At 54.9% G+C, this 24584-nt stretch overlaps 2 protein-coding genes across 2 annotated transcripts in view; one reads left to right on the forward strand and one right to left on the reverse strand.

Annotated features, from left to right (window-relative positions):
* Nucleotides 1-24584, forward strand: part of RASSF4 (Ras association domain family member 4) — a gene marked incomplete at its 3' end in the record, with an annotated part of 30582 nt that continues 5998 nt past the window's right edge. The window contains exons 1-6 of the mRNA XM_081822793.1: nucleotides 1-109; nucleotides 9666-9762; nucleotides 11671-11746; nucleotides 21057-21199; nucleotides 22574-22665; nucleotides 23568-23725. Coding sequence (XP_081678919.1) covers nucleotides 9701-9762; nucleotides 11671-11746; nucleotides 21057-21199; nucleotides 22574-22665; nucleotides 23568-23725 — 531 coding nt within the window. The remainder of the gene's footprint in view (nucleotides 110-9665; nucleotides 9763-11670; nucleotides 11747-21056; nucleotides 21200-22573; nucleotides 22666-23567; nucleotides 23726-24584) is intronic.
* Nucleotides 16882-18332, reverse strand: DEPP1 (DEPP autophagy regulator 1). The gene is made up of 2 exons (XM_006751443.3): nucleotides 18122-18332; nucleotides 16882-17564 (listed from the first exon to the last, which is right to left on the reverse strand). The coding sequence occupies exon 2, from the start codon at nucleotides 17536-17538 to the stop codon at nucleotides 16912-16914; it is 627 nt and encodes a 208-aa protein (XP_006751506.1). The 5' UTR covers nucleotides 17539-17564; nucleotides 18122-18332; the 3' UTR covers nucleotides 16882-16911.

A 24584-nucleotide genomic window follows, 5' to 3' on the forward strand; every position in this document is an offset into this window, starting at 1 on the left:
TACGCGCCAAGCCCCGGGGACCTGAGGCTTTAGGCGCTGCGGACACAGCTCGGGTGCCAGCGAGGGCACAGCATGGGCAGAGGCTTCTGGACTGCGCGATGAGCGGAGGGTGAGTGATGCACAGGCAGGAGTTTGGGGGCGTCCGGGGAGCACCGTCTCCTGTCCCCGAGCCCGAAACCGCCCCCAGCCGTGGACTCTGGAGCTCGGGCACCGGTGCCCCTTGGCTGCCGCGTGCAGAGTTCCCTCCCCCTGCCAGCCTGGCGCAGCCCGGGCCTCAGGCCCGCTGCTGAGAGCGGGCACTGCGCCAGGCACCTTCTCCAGGGGGAAGGCACTTCAAGAGCTCGAACCTGGGCAGGATAGGTGAGAGCGGCCGCAGGCTACACCTTTGCTCACCTTGTCTCTTGTCTTAGGCATTGATCTTAGTCGGGGGGGGGGAGGCCCAAAGAGGCTCTGACACAACTCTCAGATTTCACAGATGGAAAACCGGCGCCGAGACAATAGCAGAAGGTAGCAGAAGGAGGGGCTTGCCTCACCATGCTATTTATAAAGGATTTGCCTGGTTCCCAGACCTGTGCAAAGGGCGGTAGCACAATATGGCACCTACTTCTCACAGCCCTGATATTTTCATTATCCCCATTATCAGATGAGAAAACTGAGGCTTACAGAGCTATGGAATTGTCCAGTTTCACCCAGTGGTGGAGTCAGGATTTGAACTCAGACTTTGTTGTGCCAGGTCTCATTCATTTTACCCACTGACTTCAGAGTTCACCCTGTCTGCCATCCTGTCCTCCCCCACGCCCCCCATGCTCCTGACTCTGATTCTGGAGAGATGCTTCAGAGTTTTGACAACCTGACACAGCCCTGTGGGAGGGAGGGCCCCCTCTCACACACCATCAGTGCAAGGCCAGTGCTGGCCAGTGCTTTCTTAAAACACTGTAGGGAGATCTTTAGTAATCTCACTTCATAAACAAATAAAGTTGCAGCAAATGGGGCTGGGATTCTGGAATTTGAACCCAAGCAGGTTAGACTCCAAAACCACACACTTACACTGGCTGAAGAAACCCTTACTAGCTTCTCTGTAGTTTTTTTTTTTTTTTAAGATTTATTTATTTATTTGAGAGAGTGAGAATGAGAGAGAGAGAGAGTACATGAGAGGGGGTAGGGTCAGAGGGAGAAGCAGGCTCCCTGCTGAGCAGGGAGCCCGATGCGGGACTCGATCCAGGGACTCCAGGATCATGACCCGAGCCGAAGGCAGTCGCTCAACCAACTGAGCCACCCAGGAGCCCAGCTTCTCTGTAGTTTTAAACTGCTCAGGGGGCAACCAAGCTTTGTTGCCAGTAGCCATGATTTAAAAAAAAAAAAAAAATTGCAGTAAATTGGTAGAACTAACAGGTGAACCTGCTCCCCAGTATAATTCCTGAGCTATGGCCACCAGGGTGGGAGGTGCTAGAGGGAGGAAGGGAGGAAGGAGAGACTGGGGGAGCGAGAGGAGAGGAAGGGGGAGGAGACAAGGGGAAGGGAAAGAAGGGAAGACGATGGAACGCATTAAACTTAGGTCAAAAAATTTCTGTCTGGGAGTTGTAATGGGTTGTGTTTCAGCACTTTGTCAGTGGCAAAGTGTATTTTCAGTAGTTCTTGTCATAATTCTCTGTGTGTGTGGTGCTGGTGGTTCAAGACTTGACAGTGAAAGTGAGGTTGAGGCCACAGATTAGACAGCCCCTGTGAAAGTGGGAAGGGAGGCCCTGTTTCCACCCTGAGACTCCAATGGGTGGCCTGGAGGTGGAGAACAGAGTGAAGGTCCAGGGCCCCCCTGGGTCAGGGTCAGCTGGACAATGCCAGAGAACCAAGGCAGGAGCAGAACTCATCATGTCGCAGTTCAGATCCTGTCAATGCAACGCCTAACAGGGAGACCCTGACTAGGAGGTCTTCCAGAAGGCACTCTGGACTAGGCCCCAGGGGACCTGGGCCCTGGTTTGGAGAGTAAACTCAGCCATATGTCCTTGCTCACAGCCACTCCAGCTGGGAGGACTGCCCTCCTCTTTGAGTCCCATATCCCCATCTCCAGAACCCCGCTATCTCTTCCGACCCCCGTTGCAACCTGTCTTGGGAGCCTCGGCTTATTATGGGTGAGCTCCATGTGAGGCCCATCTTACAGCAGTCAGCGATTCAGCTAATGAGGAACCTGAGGTTCAGAGAGAGAAAGGGACTTGGCCTAAGGTCACACAGCTGACGAATCACAGAGCAGAGCTTTAAACCCAGATCCTTGTGAAGGCTGGGTGGTTATCTGGTCACAGAGTACACTGAAGGAAATATTTTGGAATTGCTTTAAAGTAAATTAAGATCAAATAGGAAGTGGCTGTTCTTCCCAGAGCTTCTTCTCTTATTAAAGGGGAACTTACAGTTTGCTCAGTTTTCTTTTCTGGCTGCCTGACCTCGTTCCCCAGGACGCACGCACTGCTGCGGGAAGGATTAGGAACCTCTTCCGCTTGCCCCGCCTGACTCTGGGGCGGTGGGAGCAGGGAGCTCATGCAGCCCCATAGCTGCAGAGCTGGGAAGAGCCCTGAAGACATTCTGGGCTAGCTGCCCGTACAATCCTGGCTAAACTGAGGCCCAAGGGACAGCACAACATGCTGGAGTCACACGCCAGGTGCATGCGGCAGCAAAACCCACACCCAGACTTCTCTCTGGGAGGCCCCTTTGCCTCCCGTCTCTCACTGTGACACGTTTCAGCAGAAGTTCTTAACCTGGGATCTGGGGATCCAGGGGCACACGAATAGGGGCTTCCTGAGGCCCCTGCAGTGGTATACAAATTTGGTGTATGCATACTTGCACACTCATGCACATATGTGCATTTTCCCGGGGAGTGTGTGTTACGCTTTCAAGAGATTCCAAAGGGCTCTGTGGCCCAGAAGATTCTGAGCCACACGATGTCTCACAAGAAAGCACCCCCAGCAACTGCACTTGGCCCACAGGCCTGGTGCAGTAGACAGCAGAGGTGGGGGCAGCCACGGAGAGCCCCCGGTGCAGCCCTGCAGCTGCTGGCTCGGAGGGCTTGCCCCCCAGACTGCCCCCACCCTGGCCCCAGGCACTCAGGATCTTGGTCATTCGGAGCACCTGTTTGGCCCAAAAAGCATGGCTGAGAGGATTCCTGCTTGCATGGATCCCGACTTCCAGAGGGAAGAGGTGAGCCTGGTTTTGGCAGGAAGGGCCCCTCCGGCCTCTGGTGTGTATGAGAGAGGGAGCAGGAGGGAGCCTTAGGTTGCCGTGCCTTGGAAAGCAAGAGCAGAAACCAGAAATCCTGCCGCAGGGGCCTGGATAAGGCGCTGCCTCCGAGCTAGGGCTGTCTGGAAGATGCGAGCAAGGCCAGCCTGCTCGGATGCGGAGGGCCAAGCTCTTCAGAGGAAGGGCACCAGGGTCAGGGAGGCCTGGGTGCCAGGATGGGCTCAGGGAGACCTGTGGGTGGGAGCCCAGGACCCTGGAGGTGGGGAGGACGCAGCAAAGGCGAGTTGGGGTCTGTGAGTCAGCCCAGGAGAAGTGGTGGAGGTGGCTGGCGGCCCTGCAGTCACCTCTCCTGCTCTCCCTCAGCCACCATCACCTCCATCTGGACCGTGCACAGTGTCCCCCGGGTCCTCCTTCCTAGCTACCGTGCTGAGGCAGGGAGGGGCGTGGCTGAGCCCAAGGCAGATGGTGGCAGAGGGAGGGGAATGGCCGTTGGAACTGGAGAGTGGGGGAAGGACAGCCGTGTGGAGGGGCAGGGGCAGCAGCTGCTGAGTCGCTGCCTGCCATCCGCACCCCAACAACTGGCTTTCTCAGCGAACATGTGCTGCTGAGGGGCTGCCTGTGTCCAGCCAGGCCCCCTCTCAGAGGCAGCTCGTACTGGCACCAAGCCCTGCACTAAGACTCCTGCCATTTGCTGGCTGACAGGTGCCGGAGGGGGGCTGCGGGGGCCTTTAGGGCTCCTTGTTTTCAGTGCCTCCTGCTGCCCAGCCCCCCCTCCCCGGCTGGCCTTCGGAAGTTGTGGTCATGGGCTTCGGAGCAGGGAACTTAGGCTTCTCAGGAATGCCAGGCAGTGGCCCTGCACCTGCCCTCTCTCTCTGAGCCTCCTGCCTCCTTCCAATCGAAGCAGCCTGGGTGTGAGGCTCCCAGCTGGGCCCCACCGCTCTGTCCTCCTTTCTTTCCCTTCCCATGTCACTTTATTTACACATTCGATTTTAATCATGCCTAAAGAAGAAAATAAGCATCATAATTTTATAAAGTATTAGAGGTTACCAGATCTCACAGACATCCCCAGAACATTTAAATTTGGATATTGATGCATTTGCCATTTTGCCAAGTGAGGACAATGACCATCTATTTTCACCATCATTGTATGAAAAGAGAGGGCATTGTAAGAGGAAAAAGTAGGCAGCACAGAGTCCCGAAAGAAAAGGCTTTCAAATGCACTCAGTTTGGCTTCATGAATACCCCACCCCCTTAGCCTTTTTCTCCTTTGCCCCTGGCCAGCAGGATTGGGCTGCGGTGGTGACCCGAGGAGCCACAAAGCTGCCTTCTTCTGTGATAACCGGCTCCATGACCACAAACAAGGTCAATATGGGCCAAGCCTCGCAGTTGTAAAGGCTTCAGTGTCCTTTGTCCCAAATCAAAGGCCAGGGACAATGGCCAAGGCAGGCTGTGGTGCTGGCTGTCTTTAGTAGCCCCCCTGCACGGCTGGCCGAGCAGCCGCTGAAGTGGAAAGCAAGAACAGTTCACTGCCTGTTCACTGGGGACAGGTAACCGTGGCTGGCACGTTGCCCTGGGGCCACTTGTCTGGGGACAAGGAGCCCTGGCTGCAGTCTGAGTCCTCTAGTTGGGAACAGAGCCTCCTCCAGCCCTGGGAGAAAACACTGAGGCCTGAGCTGTGTGCCCGGGGGCTGGGGGAGGGGAGCAGGCTGGGACAAAGAGGGCTGGCCTCCCAGAGCCGCAGGGCTTGGCCTGCCCAGCTGCATCTGTCACTCTGGTTTTTGGACTGCGCCTGGGTGGCAGGCCGGCTCCAGCGCATGCTCTCCCCCACTCCAGCTTCAACCAAAGTAGCCTTGCTTTAATCTATTTGTGCAATGGGCTTCTGCCTTTACAAATAAGATTGTCTGTTTTATTAAAGGTTGAAAAGCATTCCATTAGAGATTGTCCAAGGCCCTATCCAGTGCACAGGGAGAGTGAATGTTTAGGGAGTTTCAGAAACACGTTCTGAACAGAGGGATCTCTGTTTGCTTTCTTCCTGGGGCGTTCCTCCTCTCTCTCTCTCTCTCTCTGTCCCTCCCTCCCTTTCTCTCTCCCTGCCTTGCAGCTCTCTCATTCAGCAGTTCTCTCTAGGGTGCCCCTGCGTCACACGTGTACCTCACTTTAGAACTCTACAAGACACAGGGATTATCAAAATGGGTGAAAAGCGTCTCAAGTTCAGTCTGCTAAAGAAGGCACAAATGCACAGTGTTCAGATTTGGAGTGGAAGTCTGTGAGTGACCCCCAAGTTTAGCTCTGGACCTCAGGGAGGTGGAGATGTTGTCTACTTGGGGGGGAAGGGTGGACATGTGAGAATCAGAGAGACAGATGATGAATGTCAGAAGACACAGAAATGTGTGATTCTCTCAAAGAAGAGACTGTTTTTCCAGGGGGCCAAGGTTCCTACCCCATAAGGCTCAGACCCAGCCCAACAAGTTGGAAGAGATCCCCTTGGCTGAAGTGTCCCCTTCGTTGCCTCCCCGAAGCCTTGCTCACTCATCTTCTGCACTCCCCCGGGATGGCATGCCCCATTCTCCATCTCTGCCAAGCTAAGCTATTTACCCTCTGGGTCACCTTCCCCTTTCTCCTTTCACTTGCCCATCTATAATCCGAGACCATTCTTTTTTTTAAATTTTTTTAAATTAACATATAATGTACTATTTGTTTCAGGGGTAAAGGCCCGTGATTCATCAGTCTTATATAATTCACAGCGCTCACCATAGCACATACCCTCCCGCATGTCCATCACCCAGCCACCCCATTCTTCACTTTCCTCCTGACTCCTTCCCCCAACTGATGCCACCCATCTCCAGCTGGAGCTGCTCAGCATGTTGGTCACATCCTTCTAAAGAGCAGATTCTGGACACTGAAGCTCTCTGGAAAGCCAATGCAGGGAATGTGTTACTTAGTACTGTGCTTTGCAAATAGTATTATCCAGAGTCCTAGGCAAAACCCTGGATGGGGTTCCCCAACACCCACCTCACTGTCAACCAAGCAGCCCCCTTTAATCTGATTTGCATAAATATTCCATTTGAACAGAGAGTTCTACAGTTGAGAAAATTGGAGATCAATATTCCCATTGCACAGATGGGAAAATGAAGGCACAGAGAGGCTAAGGCAGGCAACTGAAGCCATGAGGGTCTTTAGCAGCTCCTGGCCCAGAGCTCTTTAGGAAGCATATTAATAACTAATCACTGCATGACTTACAGAGGTTCCACTTATAAGTATTCCTACTAAACAGAGCAAAATCGGCATATTCCCCACATGGTGTGGGAGAATCAAAGTATTGTAAACTGGGTCCTGTGGTGAATCAGAAGTCACACACTGGAGCCCCACCAAGATCACCTGTCTTGCAAGTGTGCTTTGTCTGGTTACATTTTATTTTTAACTATATATTTTTTAACTGAATAATTTCCTGCATTAGTCAGGATAGTCTAGGTCATGCTGCAGTAACAGATCCCTGAGACACCAGCAGCTTTTCCCAGCAGAGCATTATTTCTCTTCCCAGTCCATATCCAGAGTGGGTTGGCCGAGGACTCTGCTCCACAGAGGCACTCGGGGACCCAGGCTGACCATCTGGAAGCGGCACCAATTGGCACATGCAGCTTTCTGGGTCACCATGGCAGAGACCAGGGTCACACACGGCTCGAAAGCACTAGCCTGAGAGTGACACACAACCCTTCTTGCGTGTGACATGTGAGGTGTTAGGCACATGGCCCCATGGGGGCCTGGAGGAATCTGAGCTAGCACAGGTCAATGTCTCAGCCACAGTGTCCACCTTTCAACAGTGAAATGTAGCCCATACAAATCCAGATGTCTGGCTTCTCATGACACTCCAGAAGAGCTGACCCTCCAGAGAAGGAATGTGTCCGCCAAGTCCCCATGGACTCCACTGACCAGTATCTCAGCGGAGTCACTTCCCTGATCCTGGAGACATTTACATGTTTTATTCCAGCTGGATATGCACAACTCTTGGAAAACTGACCTTGGAGGACCCCGTGAGGCTTCTCAAATTCATCCACTAATTTAACAGCCATCTATGTGCCTCCTGCTACGTGTCAGGCTCAGGTTTGGGGCTGGAAATGGGGTGAGCCAGGAAAGTACTGTCCCTGGTGTGGAGGCCTGCAGCTTCAACCTCACCTCCCACTCCCTGCCCCCCCCCCCCACTCCCCCAGCCTCCGATCAGCTCCCTCACACACGGGCCAGGCCCTGCAGACCCAGCACAGCCAGGAGCCCAGAGCAGGTGCTGGACTGGAAGGGAGCCTCTCCTGATACGGGAGAAGGTGGCTCTTCTGGCAAGGGTGTCCTGGGGAGCTCGCAGCCGAGCATAGGACAAGGAGGAGGCTGTTTTCTGGACAGCACCATGAAGACCCAGAAGGAGGACAAAGCGGAAAGCCTGTTAGGAGAAATGAGAGCAGCTCAGGGAGGCTAGAGCTCCCGGCAGGGAGTGAGGAGGGGTGGGAAAGAAGCTGGCTACAGAGGAGACAAGGGGGAAAACCACCTGCTGTTACTTCTGGGCAAATCCAGCCCTTCCCACGATGAGCCTGCATAAAGCGAGACACAGTAGTGACATGAGCCCACAGAAGCAGCAGAGAGTGAGAAACCCAGATACTTTTCTTGGGCTGAAGCCAGCTCTGCATGGAAGTATTTGAGGAACTGCCCAGAGAGGGAGCCTGGCAGATCACTTTTTCCACTGGAGCCTCAGGACCTGAGGAACTGAAACCCGATTTTGAAATCCTGTTGCCCAAGAGCAAGGCCCCCGCTCCAGGCCCCCATGGTGCCTAAGCCTGTGCCCTCTGGAGGTAGGACCTCACTGTGGCTACAGCAGGGGACCTAACCTCTCTCTAGGCCACGTTTTGCCTCAGTCTAGACCCAGGCAGAGTGGAAGTGTTTATAGGATGATTCTGAGGTCACTGAGAAGCCCACCTCCCTCAGTTTGTTCCCGTTCTCTATGTTTCCCTGCTTCCAGAATCAAATGGTGGTTCAAGCCTGAGGCTATCATGGAAGGCAGGCTTGTCTTGTTTGTGGATGGTACAAACAAGCAGGAAGACAGGGTGTACAGCTGGTCAGAGTCAGGGCCCAAGGGGATGGAGTGCTCTGAGGACATTAATACAACAGCAGTCGAACCTGACCGTGAACCCCCAGGAACATGTGTGCGCGCGTGGGGAAGACCTGACTGAGCCAGGTTTGTGAGAACAGACGTTGGGGTTTTGTGAAGGAGCCACTCTGCAATGCGAAGGACAAGCTGTGTACCCTTTCTGGGCCATTTCCCAGCGTGACTTAACCCCTCAGAGTGCTAGCGGCAACTTGAGAGAAGAGGAGGGACAGGGCCAAGACTGGGGGCAGCGGAGAGAAGCTGTGGCTCACTGCCCAACACACGGCATGCCTCAAGAAGGGAGTTCTTGGCCAGAGTAAGCTGGAGAGGGAGAAAGTTGAAATCTGTGCAGAAGATGGCAACAAGCTAGAGAAAGCACCAGTGGATTTCCCCAGGAGGGTTTGAGAAGCTCCACAAAGCTTTCCAGGCTGTGAAGACACAGTCTCGTGTGTGAATCAACTAACAGTCCTATAGGGCAGAGGTCACCCCATTGCATAGATGAGAAAAAGAAGGCTGGAGGGTTTAAGTCACTGTGCAAGATTAATACAGGGAAGGGGTTAAGAGACCAGAATCTAGGATCTAAATGCTTGTGTTCAAGTACTGACTTTACCACTGATTCGCTGGGAATCTTGGGCCAAGTACCCAACTTCTGACTCTGTTTTCTCATCCATAAAATGGGAATAGGATAATACTTACCTCATACTATTGTTGTAATGAGTAAATAAGATAATTCGTAGAAAATGCTCAACACAGTCTCCCGAATGTGGTGACCACAGTACCGAGTAACCCATCACCAGGAGAGCTGGCCCAGGTGTGCCGATTCCAAAGGCAGTGATGGGGCCACCAGCCTGGGCTTGGTAGGAATGGAGGAGAAAGGCCCAGGGTGCTTTGGGGGTTTGGAGGAGCAATGGAGGCGGAAACCATCCTTCAGGATGTCCCAGCTGAGGGAAGAGAGCCTGTGGTCTGAAGCATCTATGAGACTGATCCAGATTCTTAGGGATTATGGAGAGATTCTGGGAGGGGGGGCTGATAGAGCTGGTACTGGGTGCCAGCTAGCGCCGCAGTTCTGACCTTGCCCCCCACCCACCCGGGGGAGCTTGGCTGCCCCGGGTGGGTGTGGGGCCCCATTAAGTCCTCTGAGCCTGATCCTTCAGCTGTGGCCGCCCTGTGCCAAGGAGTGGAGGGAGGAGGGGCGCGGGCGGGATGGGAGGTGGAAGGTGAGCCTGAAGCCACAGGCTGGCACACCAGGGCTCTGGACACTGCACTGGCCAGCGCTTCTCCAGGCTCACCTGTCTGTGCTTCCTCCTCTTCCCAGCAGGTAACTTCCGAGTCTGCAGACAAGAGGGGAAGATGAAGGAAGACTGTCCGCCCAGTTCTCACGTCCCCATCAGCGACAGCAAGTCCATCCTGAAGTAAGGCTTTGCGTACAGGGAGGGGATCTTCTTGTGGCCACACCTTGCCATGGACAGACTTTGGGTGGAGGGAGTTGGGGCACCTTTCATAGAGATGACGATGTGCCTGCTCCAGGGACAGTGATGGGGGCACTTCTTTTTGAAGCCTGTGTCCTTGGAGATCAAGGATCTCTTTGGGGTGTGGGTTTGACCCCTGCCTCCTCAGGCCCACAAAGGCAGGAAAGCATGGCAATGTCCGCCGTGACTCTGCACAGATGGCATTTAATTGATTCAAAAACTAGAGCAATTCTAACATTCTTAATCATGTTAAACAGTTCAGGGGGGAAAAAGAAAAAAAAAAACTCAAAATAGGTTTGGAGTCTTTACTGAAAGAAGTGCATTTTATTGACACAATAATTTTTAGCTCTGCTTATTTTTAATTTTATTTACTATCTGTCTTACCATAAAAAAATGTTTAGAATAGTTTTTCAAATTTATTTCCCAACTAAAGAAAAGTGTATTTTTTATGTTATCTTGCTTTTTGAGTCCTGAGTCCAAATCTTTTCTAAATTTGGGCAGCTCCTATCTGCCACGCTGAAGAGAAGCCAGCCTCCCAGCTTTTGCTGACCTCCTTCCTGGGTTCCCCTCTCAGAGACCTGAGAAAACAGACGGCACTCCATGCACGGTGCTGCCCACACCATCATTTTCCTGGTTTAAATTTTATAATGAGAATCATATTAAATGCAACTTTGGGAAACGTCATAATCAGAACCATAACATGATTGATTTCATGTATAGGTGTCCTACCAAGTTTAGGTTCAGCATTTACATACTTACAGACGCGGTGAACCTGCAACATTGACTCTTGCTGTGTTAATGGCATCCCATTCACTGAATCACAAGTGCCTCACTTGCCCTGTCGGGTACCATCACCCCCACATCGGAAAGCACACCCGAGCACCAGCAGCAGGTGTTGCTCGTCCATACCCTGGGGGACTCCAGTGTCAGCGAAGGCACTGCCTGAAGAGATTCTAGAGCAGGACCGTCCGGTAGGGGAGCCATGAGCCTCGGTGGCTGCCAAGCGCATGACTTACGGCTGGAGAGGAGTAGTGAATATAAAAGACAAGTAGCAAACACTCGTTACAAAATAAAATAATGAACAAGATCTCGTTAGTAGTTTTTATATTGATTCCATGTGGACATGATAAAATTTTAGATACATTGTGCCATAAAACAAAATGTATTATGAAAACTAATTTCCCCTGTTTGTTTTTTCTTTGTAATATGACTACTAGAAGATTTAAAATTACATGTGTGGCTCGCATTTCTTATGTACGGGACCGCACGCCCCTGCAGAGCCCCGCTGGGGTGCAGGGACTCTCTTCTCTCTGCCACGGCCTCCCTTTATTCCGGGGAGAAGGCGTTTTGGGCACAGACCTTCAGGATCTTCTCTCACAGCTGTCAACTTCATCTCATGATCATACCTCCATAAAGGCAGGGCAAGGAAGAAGCAGGCACCCCTCATGGTGCCCCCACAGCAGCCCACCAGGCCCTTATAGGAAGTAATATGGGGGAGAAAAGCAAGAGTCCTTAAAAGGCTAATGATCTAATCTCAGGGAGTTTATTGAGGAAGTGACTCAGAAGTAAAGTACAGGGAGATTGTCAGGACCTCTGATCTGTGATAGTGAAAGTGTGCACACACAATTTGCACAATTACTTGGGCCGTCTGTGAGTTTCTCCTCGTCCTCTTCCCACCCCTACACCTTCCACAAGGGCTGACATGTGAAACCTCTAGAAGACTGAAATGCGTGTGTCTGATGGCAGAGTCTAGTCTCTAAACTGATTGTGTGTGGCTGGCAAGACATCTGTCATTATGTCCCAAAGCCCTGCCACGCCCCAAGGTTATTATGTGTGTCTTTACCTTTTTAGGTCGGAGCTCTTAAGCTTGCTAAAAACTTACAACTGCTACCATGAGGGCAGAAGCTTTCAGCTGAGACACCGAGAGGTAAGGCCTGTTTCTCTTCTTTATTCATAGGCCACCATCCATCTTGGTTTGCTGAAGATAGTCCTGGTTTATACCTGTTACTCCAGGGCCATCATTAAGACCATTGCCTTCACTCTCAGAAGTGTCCCAGTTTGGATAATGAATTATGAGGTCGCCCATCTTCTGAGTTAGAGACCAGGTTACCAGCAGCCAGGCCATCTCCTTAGAGGTCCTGTAAGGGGTGCTGAGGGTCAGAGCATTCCCCACCCACACACAGACCCAGCAAGAGTTCAGAGCAGGTAGAAATAATCGCCTGTGGGTCTTCTCCTTCCACCTGGGACTTTTGCCTAGATGAACTGCCAGGACACTGGAATTTGAAATCTTCGAGACTCCACAGCCCAGTCCCTTCTCTGCCCATCCCACAGCACAAATAAGGAACTCAACACGGGGCTCTGGTTTGCCCAAGGTCACAGGGCAATCGAGAAGTGAAAGCAGTCTCCGTGTTTGTCAGTCAGAATAAACATCAGAGGAAAGCTTTGAAATGGAGGAGAGCTCCCCAAAGGATGCTCGCAGGGCCAGGCAGCTCAGAATGGGAGAGGCAGGGCAGGCTTGGGGAGTGGAGGACGCCGGAGAGCACATCCCGTCAGGAGACGTTGCTGTGCAGGATACATGGGCTCCAGACAGCCAGACTCTTCCTAATTTTTCAAAAGAAGTTAGATATCCAGAATTTCATGTGGAATTTCCCAAACCTCAAAACACCATGCTGGCTAAACAAAACACGTCCGTGGGTGCAACACAGCCCAGGCCTGGCTATTGTCACGCGGCTCGGGAGCCTGGGTGTGGGAGACAAGCTGCTGGCCCGTGGTCCAGGCAGCACTGGGCCTGGGAGGGCACACGCCTCCCATGCCACCTCCCCTGGGCCCGCTCAGCCTGCACAGGGCCTCGGTCCCCGCCCCCTCGGCCCGGCCCCACTCTTCATTCTGCAGAGCAGCTCTCTGACACCTCTCCCACCAGCCTGCCGCAGCCCTGCTCCCCCCGGGGCTCTGATGCCACCCCCCTGCTATCTCTGGTTTTGCTGCTTCTTTCCTTACCTGAGTGCCCGGCTGGTTTCGGGCACTGGGCCAGGCACAGCGCGCCAACCCACCGTAGGTGTTGGGTGACTAACCAGCAGGCACAGGCCCGGGGCAAGCTGAGATGGGTCCTGAGCACTGGACAGTTTTGGTCTATGCTAAGTGCAGAGTTGGACCCACCTCAGTCGTTGTGCGGGAGGCGTGCGCTGGGGTCTTCTGGCTGGGCCCTGTTCCTCAGCCCTGGGCCGTTCAGTGATTGATTGCAGACTTGGCAGCTCTCAACCTGTGGTCTGTGCACCGGCAGCCTCAAGGTCACCTGGGACTGGTGAGAAATGCAAATTCTTGTCACCCTCCTGCCCCCAGGTCTGCTGAATCAGAAACTCCTTATGTTCCATCTGTGTTTTAACAAGCCCTCCAGGAGATTGTGATGAAGGTCAAGTTTGGAGAATTGCTACTCTAAGAGCTTGGCCTTGGCCCTTGGGATTCCCCAAGACAATCCCCTCTGTTGGAACAGTCGTGTGGGGCGTAGGGCTGGGAAGCCTCAAACCTACGCCCTGTGTTTGTGTGTGACAGGAGAGTCCATGTGGAAAAGTGAGAGACCCCAAAAAGGGGAAGAGGTGTTCCTGACAGCCCCTGTGGTAAGAAGTTAACACCCCACAGACGGGGGTTTTCCTGTTCCTAACCTTAAAGAGGGATAAGGATCTGACTTGATCTCCCTGGAGCCAGAAAGTACCTTTCAGGAACCTTCCTCAGCCTGAACAGCCAAGGGGCACCAGGCTGAGGGAGTATGCGTCCTCGGGGGGTGACCGCCACCACAAAAGGACATAGGCCTGGGCAGCACAGAGTTCTGACACTAAAACGCATGACTGATTCCTGGACACTGAGTGCCTCCGTGACCCACCCACCAGCCTGTGTTCAGGCCTCTGTGGTTTCTCAGAACGCAGACCCGGGGACTTCCTGGGCCTCGGGGACTCGCAGTTCAGGCACCTGCCGCAGGGCCAACCCCAGGCTGGCCTCTCCTCAGGCACTGCGGGCCCTGAGGGCAGGGAACATAGGCACCAGGCACCAGGCACTTCACCCCTCTGTTCTTCACTGCAATGCAAGAGCTGTGTGACATGGGAAGGCCCATTTTCCAGACAAAGAGATTGAGGCTTTCAGAGCTTAAGGCTCTCCTGCAAGGTAACACTGCAGTAAGTGGAAGATGCCAGCATGGCTCCAAGGCCCGAGCACAAAAGTTTGTAAGACAGAGACCCCATTGCCAGCATTAAGCTTTGACCAGCCTCAGAGACGCAGGTTGCTGTTTGTCACCTCCGGTCACCGAGCTAAGGAGCCGTCCAGCTGTAGAGGGGCTCAGCACCGGCTGTGCCCTCGCAGAGCCACGTGGGGCTCCAGAAGAGACCCCGCTCCCTGCTGTCACTAGGCCTCCCCCCGAGCGACCATGGCCTGACTGCTGCAGTTTGGGGACACCTCCTCCTCCACGGTCTCTTCCGGGATCCATAGAACGTGGGACGATGAAGTGTGTCAGGGAGCAGGGCCATGCCCCGGGGCAGGTGTTTCCCGGCGAATTCTCCCCCAGCTCCCAAAGGGCGAGGGATTTCCCATACTAGCTTCCTCTGTCGGAGGAGGCCCAGGCACTGGCCTCCTCTATCGTAAACTCTGCCTTGTGCTTATATTACAAAGGAGAGCACGAGCAACCTGGAGCAATCTGTGCCTTTTGAAGATAGCAAATCATTTTAACCAGGCTGTTTGGTTGCTAGAGAGAAAAACGGACCACCTGGAAACACCGGTGGGTAAATACGTCCCTGCGATGAGAAGTAGGACCCTCCTGTTGTGCACCAGCTAGGGGAGCCGGCCTCTCGTGCTCCCCCTGGTGGCCGTGAGCGCGCATCACACCCAGTCCCCATCCTTGGTCCCAGGCTCCTGCGCAGAGTAAGGGAAGGAGCATCCCCTCTCTCAGGGTCTCTGCCTCTCCCAGGGTGGAGAAAGTCAGGAATCCCCTTCCCTCTTATAGTGATCCTCCTTCTTTTAATGCCTGGAGGCAGGATGACGGGCAGTTGACAGACCACTGGCACCCGGGTGTACTCGGCTGTGGACATGTTCCCTTGAGAGTTCCCAAGTGCTTCCCAGGCTGCCCCCTGGTCAGGGCCCTGCATCCTTTCCCTACTCCAGGGGCGAGTGAGGAGGAGACTGCTCTATAGGACCCCCATCACGGGGACTTTCTGCTAGGCTGTTCTGTCCCGTGGGAAGCTTGGAATAATGACAGAAGCCCCTTCCCCCCGCTCTTTATTAATTTTTTTTTTCTTTTTTGGGGGGGGCATTTCCTGAAGGTGCCATTAGTTTCTTTCACATCAGGGGAGATGAGCAAAGGAGCCCAGAGCCCTGTCTGACCTCCCAAACGCAGCCGTGTGGCTTTTGAGCTTGCCGGGGCGTGGCAGGGGGGGCAGGGGGGATTGGCCAACCTCATCCTAGTTGCCTCCTTCTGACCCGATTTCACACAGCTTCGCAGAGGGGTACAGTGAGGCAAGCCCAGCCCAGTCACTGGCCAGCACCCCCTCCCAAATCAGCACTCCCCACCACCTCCTAAGGGTGATCTGGCTAAAGGCTGCTCCGCACTTATTTGCCAGCAAAGGTCAGGGACGGGCAGGTTTGAGCAGGCCAGAGACACAGTGGGTTGTGACGGATGCAGGCACTCCTCTGAGGTGTTTCTACTCCATCTCCAAGGGCATGTGCCCCATTCCTCAACCCCTGCAGGCTGTGAAGGGCAAGGGTGGTGTCCCCATTTTACAGATAAGGAGACTGAGTAAATTACTTGTCTGACACTTTTAAATGTATGGCTTACGTTCTGCCTTCCCACAAAACACACATAAAAGGGGGACAATGAACATTTTTTTTAAAGTGCAAAGCAGTTTTAAAATAGAAAAAAAAAAGGAAAGGAAGAAAATAGTTGGGTAGCCCTCAGAGCAAGGAGATGGAGGAAACTGAAGCTGGCTGTGAGCTTGACTGTGGCCCCAGCTCTGTCCTCCTCCTCTCCCCTCTGTCCCTTCCGCCCTGACCAGGGTTGGCCAGCTCTGACCTGGCCTGAGGGAACAGGGTGATGGGTCCTCAGGCCCGATTCTTCTGAGTTCTCCGATGTCTCACCCACCTCTCTGAGGAAGAAGACCCTCCCTCGCCCCTATTCCTCACCTTCATCTCCCTCCCTGTCAGATGGCTTCCGGCACTGGGCTTGGAGGAGCCAGGGCTGGCCCAGACCTTAGGACCTGGGGAGGGAGGCCCTGGCCACTGGACTTGCCTGAGAGCAGGGCAGCTGACCAATAGCCTGCACTTTGCCCCACAGCCGAGAAGCCCCCTGGTGTGGAGGGAGGGATGGGGATGGTGGGGACAGGGCCACCAGGCCCGGGGGTTTGGCACCCTGCCTGCTGAGCTGGTCTGGGGTCTGTCCTGACCCTCAGCACGGGCAAAACTCTCCCAATGACACAACAGGACTTGAGAGCTGGAGCCACAGAGATACCCCAGGTGACCCAGGGACAGGTTCCCCCCACACTCAGCAGGTACATTTGGGGAAACCGTATGTTTCCTCTTGGGCTACATGGAGCCCGGGCTCTGGGGGTGGGGCCAGGAGGCTGACCTGGGAGGGCGCAGGCCTCACTCTGAAATCCCTGTATGGCTGAGAGCTTCGCTTCTCACCCACCACCGACCTCGCATCCCTGCCTGTGAAGCAGTCACATAGACGTGGGTATAAGCCTGCATGCGGGCTTGTAACATGCGCCCCTTGATGCATGCGAACATTAACTCATCAGAACAGCCTAGAAAGCAGGTCCCTTTAATTACCCCCATTTTACCCACGAGAAAACCAACAAACAGAAATGTTAAGTAACTTGCCCAAGGTGCTCAGCCAGCAAGGAACAGTGCAAGCAGGATCAGTAACACCACATGAGGCCAGATAGGCTTCAGGGGGTGGGGGGCGGGCCTCGCTATGAAATGCCCAGGCAGGCAGCCCCTGCAGAAAGGTGTTTCCCTTTTGGAGACCTGCCGGGGACAATGCCCACCCCAGGGGAGGAGGGTGGGGAGGTGACACAGACCAGCATACTCTGTAGAGAAGCCTTTATTGGGGAGGGGTTAGAGTTCATGGATCACTGGGAGGTGCAAATAGAGAGTTCTGAGGGTGCTGCTGGGGCGGGGTGCTAGGGGGGAGGCCGCGGCCCCACAGAGTTGCCTGGAAGCCCCGGAGCCCTGGTGCCAGTCCCTTGAGGGTCTCACTGGAGAGTGTCCCTGCACCCTGGCATCCCAGAGTCTCCCTCTGGGGGTCCCTCGGGCCTTGCCACTGTCCATCTGTCTGTGTAGACCCCAGGAGTCAGCAGAGAAGCCAGTCCTCCTTGGCGGGTCCCTCCTACTCGGCCGCTTTTCCTGGGACTCCCCAAAGAGCCAGTCCAGGGGGTCAGCAGTGCCGTCCCCGGGCGGTGCTGGCTGCTGACCACTGAAGCGGGTAGTAATGTGCCGTAGGGACTCAGTAGGGCAGCTCTTCTGGAAGGTCCGGGCTGGCCGAGGGCTTCTGCTGGGCTGGGCCCTGGCTGTGGCCACGTCCAGCACTGAAGTGGGCTGGGCCAGCTGACAAATGGACTTCACGTAGTCATTCAGGCTGGGGGAGGCCAGGGGCTCCTGCCCGGGCCCCCCGGGCAGCATCTCCTCCAGGGTCTCCCGAATCGTGGGCAGGTGGGCCACGGGAAGCAGTAGCCGGGACCTCATGGCCGTTGGCGATGCGGGGCGGAGACCTGTTGATCGACAGAGGACCGGGGTTGAGGGTCTGCCATTCTGTCACCCCTCTGTGTCCCCTCTGTCAGCTGAGGCTGCCCAGGGGATTCACAGGCCTGAGAGTGGAGTGAAGTCTGCAGACCCAAGCCCGGGCTCGGACTCCCGGACTCTTCCTTCCTGCTAACGCTGAAAGCCTCGTGCTCAAGAATCTATCCTTACTGTTGTTGAAGAACCCGCACAAATCAGACAACCCGGCCTAATGGGCTGGAGTCAGAGGGAACATGGGTGTAAGACCAGCCTCTGCTGCTTCCTGACCTGGGGACCGTTGGCAAGGTCATCTCTCCAAGCCTCCCCTGACCCATCCATAAAACAGGGTTATAAGTACCTGCTGGAAAGGGTGTTGTAAGAAAAGCATGGAATGAAATCCCTCTACGAATGCGAAGCCCTCGGCGGCTACTATCCCTGCCATCGACTGCATGCCCTGGTCTCTAACCTGCAGTGAGGCCCTGTTCATCCTCAAAGATAAACAAAACCTTTCTGTCCCATCTCTAACCAGAGGGAAGCTGCTCTCCCTTACCTGTAGCTGAGGGAACCCGGGGATCACAGGGCTGCCAGATGAGCAAGGACAGTCCTTGGGAAGGCCCAGGGAGCTCGGGGTCGAGGGTTGGGGGCCCCACAGTCAGAGCACCGTGTCCAGCGTTGGCATGGCCAGGAGATGGACGGGGAGCGCGACGGTGGGGCCGCTGCCCGGCGTGCAAGGCTCCCCGAGCTGTCTGGTGGACCCGGAGGCTCGGCAGCTGCTTTTATACTTCCCCGCCTGCCATCAGTCACTGTCACGCGGGCCAAAAATAGCAGTGCCCAGGAAGGCTCGCAGAGGGAAAACAACGTGGCGGGCGGGCTTGGGCCCGCCGCCAGCCCGGAGCTGTGGAAGGCTCCAGGGTTGTTTACCCTCCAGGGCAGGGGAGGGGCCGCCCCGCTCCTGCCACCTCAGCCCAGGGAGAGGCAGGGGGCTCCAGTGAGGAGGAACGTGTTCACTGGGACCCAGAATCAGAGGGCCCAGAATGGCTTCCCGACTTAATGGAAATGTGAGGCTGTGGGACCCACATTCAAGTCCTGCCTCGGCCTGCATGCCCTTCCCCACCTGTACGGCGAGGGCCGCCCTGGAGCCTGGAGCTCCTTCTGCTCTGCCCTCAGTTTCCCCTGCTTTGACCAGAGACAGCTGCAGCCTTGACAGGGCCTCCCCTCCATCCCGATGGGGCCAGGCTGAGGGACAGAGGAACAGTGGTTGGGGGGGGCAGCTTGGGGACACATCTGTGCACCATCTGTGCAAGGACATGGGGCCCGAGTCACATCAGGCCAGCAGACCCCAGCGTAGCTGATCCCTGACCTCAGAGGCAGCAACTCTGCTCCTGCCCCTGGCTCCCAGTCCCAGGGCAATTCCTCCTGCCTCCTTCACTACAAGGTCCCCAGAGCCTTCCTGTGGCATGTTTGAAGGCCCAGCCTCAGCGTGTCCAGCCCCACTGCCCCTGGCCCAGCAGTGCTGTCTTCTCCTGCCCCTCAGAGCTCTAAATGATCTCCTGACTCTCGGGTCCAGGACCATGACTGCTTGATCTCCCTCCACACAGGGTCTGACGTGGGGCCGGCAGGCAGTGGGGCTCCATGAATGAACTTACTGAGCTGTGTCGGGTGAGGCGGGGGGCTCTCTCTCGCAGAGTGTTGACATTTTTTTTTTAAAGATTTTTTTTTTTTTAAATTTATTTGACAGAGAGAGACACAGCAAGAGAGAGAACCAAGCAGGGGGAGTGGGAGAGGGAGAAGCAGGCTTCCCGTGGAGCAGGGAGCCCGATGTGGGGCTCGATCCCAGGACCTGGGATCATGACCTGAGCTGAAGGCAGGTGCTTAACAACTGAGGCACCCAGGCGCCCCGCATGTTGACCTCTGACAGAGGCATCTGAGGCCAAGACAGAAAACAAAGAACCGAACCCCACTTTGGGGTTTCTTACTGCCCTTTAACTCCAGGGAATCAATCCAGTCTTAACTTTGTAGGGAGCGTTAGTTACATGTCTGTGGCCGTGTAACCTCAGTGGTCATCAAAACGTGCTCTGCTTTTACTGTTGTCATTTTCTTTTTTAACAAACAGTACAAGGTCATTCCAGAAAGCTATGTGTATTTTTGATAACCTTGAACAGAGTGGAACTATTTTCTCTGTAGATAGCAGGGTGTTTTAAGCGATTACTAACTTACCATGAAATCAATGCTGCAGGATACCTCTGTAAGCCCTTCTGGGGATACGAAGACGTTTCTACAAGGTCCCTTATTCTCACAAGGCTTTCAAAGCCTATAAGGAGAAAGAAATGCAATTTGTAAATCTAAAGTGGTGCACAAGATAGCAATGGGAGTATAACACCCAGGGCTCAAAAAATACATATATATATACATAACAACGGGAGAATGATGTTTAACGTTCATTGCCAAAAGGCTAGTATCAAAGCAGCTTAGGAGCAGGTAGTTGGAAGGATCTGGGGAAAGTGGGGCTGAGAGCTGTTCTGAAAGCAGCCTGGCCAGGCACACGCATGGGGCAATTCGGCTGCGCGCAGAGAGCCTGGCTGTGGTCACGCATACACAAGAGCCTGAAAGAGGTCAGAAACAGAATCAAAGACTGGAGGGGGGGGAGGGGAAACTGGCTGAGGGTGCCTCTGGAGAGTTCTGTCAATTAGGACCTCAGGGCTTGGCAGGAGGGTGGTAGCTGTGCCATCTGCAGACCTTGGGAGATCAAGGCTGGTTGGGGACTCAGAACGAGAGCTGTTGTAGCTATTCGGAGTGTTCACGCGAGTAGTGGGATGTGGAGGCTGGTAACATGCAGGTGGTGAGAAAAGCAAGACTGGCCCTCAGGAAAGAAGGCAGCTTAGAAATCGGGGTGGACCAGCCCACTCGAGTGGTTCCTGTGGCAATCGGGAGCAGTGCGGGGAGAGGGGCGAGGCTGAGACACAGCTCTGAGGAGTAGCCACCCCTGCTGTGGTGGGCATGGAACCCAGTGCCCTGAGCACATTCGCAGTGGGACCTGGTGACCGTGGGGCCCCCTCCCCAGGTGCGGGAAGGCACCCCTACCTGGCACCAGTGTCAATGTGGCCTGGCTCCTCTGGAACGTGTTTCCTCACCCGTGTGGACGTGCTTGCTGGAGAACAGCTGGGTTCCTGTGGGACGCCTGACTCAGCTACTCCATCCCAGGCCATGCCCCTGACCAGACGTGAACTGAGCGGTAGAAGGGCATGCCTCAGGCTTCCTCTGGTCAGCCCCATGGCCTCCCGCCTTGGAGCACATAGAGGCTCGTGTGCCTTCCCCCAGGGGAGGACGGGACCCCAAGGAGGAGAGGTGTGTTTGGGGCCAGAGTGTTCAGGGGAGTCCCCTGGGGGAGGGGCTGGGCCTTAAGGGGGGCTCAGGGAGGGTGGGCAGTGACCCCTGAGAAGGGCTGCTGTGGGGAAAGAGGTTAACCTGTGTGGGTTCCCCCACAGGAAGAAGGCGCTTTGATCATCGAGGGACTTCTCAACATTGCCTGGGGACTGAGGCGGCCTATCCGGCTCCAGATACAGGACGACAGGGAGCGAGTGCACCTCTCCTCAGCCTCCTGGACACCCGGACAGCCCGGCTGCCCCCTGTGAGTGCTGGGCTGGCTGAGGCAGGGCCAGGTGCCCTCCTTGACACCTGTTGAACCCGTGCTTACTGTTTGGAGTATCCAGGGGGTGGTGTCCTCAGTCTCAGGGCAAAGCCCTGCTCCCGAATGGGGCACATGAGAGCACAAGCCCGCCCTATCCTTGTCACCCCGTGACTGCTAAGCCCGTGGCCTCACCTGCCAACAGTGGTCTTTCTAGATGATGACCGAATCATCTCACTCTTAGAGAATTTTCCAGACTCCCAACACCAGTTTGTGTTTCTCATACATTCACAGGAGCTGCCTTATCTGCAAGGAAAGGAGCTGTGGCCGGGGGACTCCCAACATCCTGGGCAAAACAAACATTTCTTGGCATCTCCTGTTCTACCTTAAAAATTCACACAAATTTAACCTCCTACTGCTCTACTTTCATTTTAATATCAGAATTTGGTTTTATAAATTTATTAGAGCTTAATATCAGGTTTATTTTAGTATCAGAAATATGTTTTAATCGTGATGAAACCGTTTCCTACCTTACCGCTTAATGAACATCTGCCTCCTCCCAGCGCCTCCCCCCCAACAAAGGGCAGTGAGCTGCTGAATTTTGCTCGCTTCTGCGTGTAATGAATCCTTCCAAGAGGCGAAAATGTGAAACCTTTTCCCCTTCAAAAATTCAAGCAAAGTTGCTGTTCTGAGGGCACTTAGGGCACCTTGACACCCCCCGTGCGCCCCATACAGACTTAGAGTATAACGTTTGGACGGGCTTCGTAGAAAGGCGACGAGTGGGACTCATGGTCCCACTCCCCAGGGGGGCAGCAGCCACAGAAGCGGCCAGACAGCAGGACCCTCAGAGGCCTCCCAGCCTGGGTTCAGCTCTTCGCCTGCTCCTCCCTGGCTCCCTCACGCTGTGGGCTACTTCCCATCACACACATCCCCTTCCCCGGCCCGGCGCCAGCTTCCCTGGCTTGGACTCCGCCCGGCCCAGAGGCCCAGAGGTTGGCCCCTCGAGGTTGCCCCTGCCTGACTCTCCATCAGGCCTGAGGGAAGCCCGGAGAGCCCGCTCAGCACTCAGCCGCACACACCGCCTCCCTCAGCCTGGTGCCCAGGAGTGCATGGGCACACGGCGTGTGTCCATGTGTCTGTGCAGCAGGGACAATGTCACTCAGGTCTGCAGGGTACACTCCCTCTCCTTCCGGCAGACACCCCGGCAATCCTTCGCTTTTCTTTCAGTGTTTTCCATTAACTCGGTGTGAAGTAGAGCCTTACCTCGGCCGGCCCTGCTTCTTGCCTGTGTCCCATCCTCAGAGGCCACCAGCCTCTTCTCTGTGACTTGAGCTACTTTTTTCTGTCCCCGCATGAGCACCTTGACTGTCTTTTCAGAAAGGAGCCACTTCTTCAGGATGGCAGGGTCCCTGCCCAGGAGCCAAGTACTCAGACAGCACCCAGAGCCGAGAGTTCCAGACACAGCTCAGGTAAGCGGGGCCTCAAGCTACCTGGGACCCCGTCTCTCTCAGCCGGGGTAAGGGGCTTGGCTCATGACCACCATCTCTGAAGAACAGCTTTGTGTTGGGGCACCTGGCTGGCTCAGTTGGTTAAAGCGTCCAATGCTTGATTTCAGCTCAGGTCACGATCCTCAGGATTGTGAGATCGAGCCCCAGGCTGGACTCCCTGCTGGATGTGGAGCCTGCTTGGGATTCTTTCTCTCTCCCTCTCCCTTTGCCCCTCCCCCTCTTTTTCTCTCTTCCCCTCTCTAAAAAAGAAAAAAGAAAGACCAGCTATGTGGAGGAGCGCAGAGTGGCTTTATTTGTCTTCAGGAGCAACACTGGCTAAATACCTCCTCAGTACAAGGCGTTCTCCTCAGCTGCCCCCTTACAGAAAAAGGAAGCAGAAGCTTGCAGAGGTGACATTGTTTGACGTAATTTGCCTGAGTCGCCTGCTTTATAGAAAGGAGAGAACAGCAACAGCAAGCATGGCACCCTCCTGGCCCTGTGGGCCTCTAGGATGCATCTTCCTCACACTCTGGAGTCCAGACTGCTCATCTGTCCTCTTTATGTCCTCCCCTCACACTCAGTGGGGGCTCAGAGGACAGGGCTGGGGCTGCCGAGGAGCTGCCCAGGGCGCCCAGAGACGGAGGCCCAGGCCGTGGCCATACGGCATGGCAACACAGGTGGTCCTGTCTGGGGCCCCCCTTTCCTGTCTGCGAAGTGGGCACCACCCAAGCTCTGTCCCAGGAACAGCCTTCACATCACCGTCTGCCGCAGCGGGGTGTGACCACAAAGCTCCAGGGAACCAAGCCCCACGCGCCGCAGCATGGCAGTTCTCTGGCCCCTTTGCTCTGCCCCGGACTGACCTTCTCACCTGTTCCTCACTACAGAGCCCCTGGAGGAGGACGAGGAGACCCCCCAGCTGATGCGGACCAAGAGTGACGCAGCTTGTGTGATCCAGAGGAGGCCCCGGGCCCGCGCACCCGGCGAGGCCCAGAGGATCCGGCGACATCGCTTCTCCATCAATGGGCACTTTTACAACCACAAGGTGATGTTCCAGCCTGGCCTCTTCCCTGGGCCCCGACGTTGAGGCCACAGGAAGGCGGCCCCAAGCATGGGTGCAGCTGTTGACCTTCTGAAGGCCAGGCCCCACCAGAGTCTTGTCAGAGGTCACCCTCACCATGGCCCTGTGTGCTGGTGTGTCATATCTGCGTCCTCACCGATAAATGGGCTCAGGAGGAGAAGTAGCTTGCCCAAAGTCACATCAAAGTAACAAAAAAACCCACAACACATTCCAGCTGGTGACCCCAAAGCCTGTTGTTGGGTTTGTTTTTTTGCTTTGTTTTGTTTTTTAACACATACTCACTGTCAATCCATTTTCACAAGTTGCATGGATTTTGGGAAAGTAATGCCAAGTTTATGTCTAATTAGGCAATTTTCTCTGAGGTTTCCACCCGAGCTCGACAGATGGTTTCATGGGAACGTGATGTGCTGCTGGCCTTCTCCCTGGATAGAGCAAGCCCTAGGTTATGGTGTGCCCAGGGGCACGTGTTTCTGGGCCCCAGAGAACCCGCACTACTCCTGGTTCCCAGCACTTAGCCTTTTGTCCGAGTTTGTATTGTACTGACCTGAGGAAAAGATCTCCTTCCCCAGATGACTTCAGTCCCTAAACAAACCAAACTGTAAAAGGAGAAGTTGATTGTTTCTATAAATGGCAGGAGTGGCAATTTGGGTGAGGCCCTGGATGGAGTGTCCTGTAACAGGGCCACATCCTGCAGCACTGGGAAATGGAAGCAGAGGTTTCCAGTTGAAGCAGCTGCCCATCTTGATAGGCGATGACTCACGGGAGGGGGAGGGGGCCTGGCAAAGGCAGCTCTCAGGGTCAGACCTGAAGAACAGTTACACAG

Source organism: Leptonychotes weddellii, chromosome 6 (assembly GCF_054177405.1).
Source record: "Leptonychotes weddellii isolate Sample4059 chromosome 6, ASM5417740v2, whole genome shotgun sequence".
NCBI classification, from domain to species: domain Eukaryota; kingdom Metazoa; phylum Chordata; class Mammalia; order Carnivora; family Phocidae; genus Leptonychotes; species Leptonychotes weddellii.

Bases quoted from the DNA above. Each gene is read 5' to 3' on its own strand.
- DEPP1 (XM_006751443.3), bottom strand. From the start codon at position 17,538: ATGAGGTCCCGGCTACTGCTTCCCGTGGCCCACCTGCCCACGATTCGG.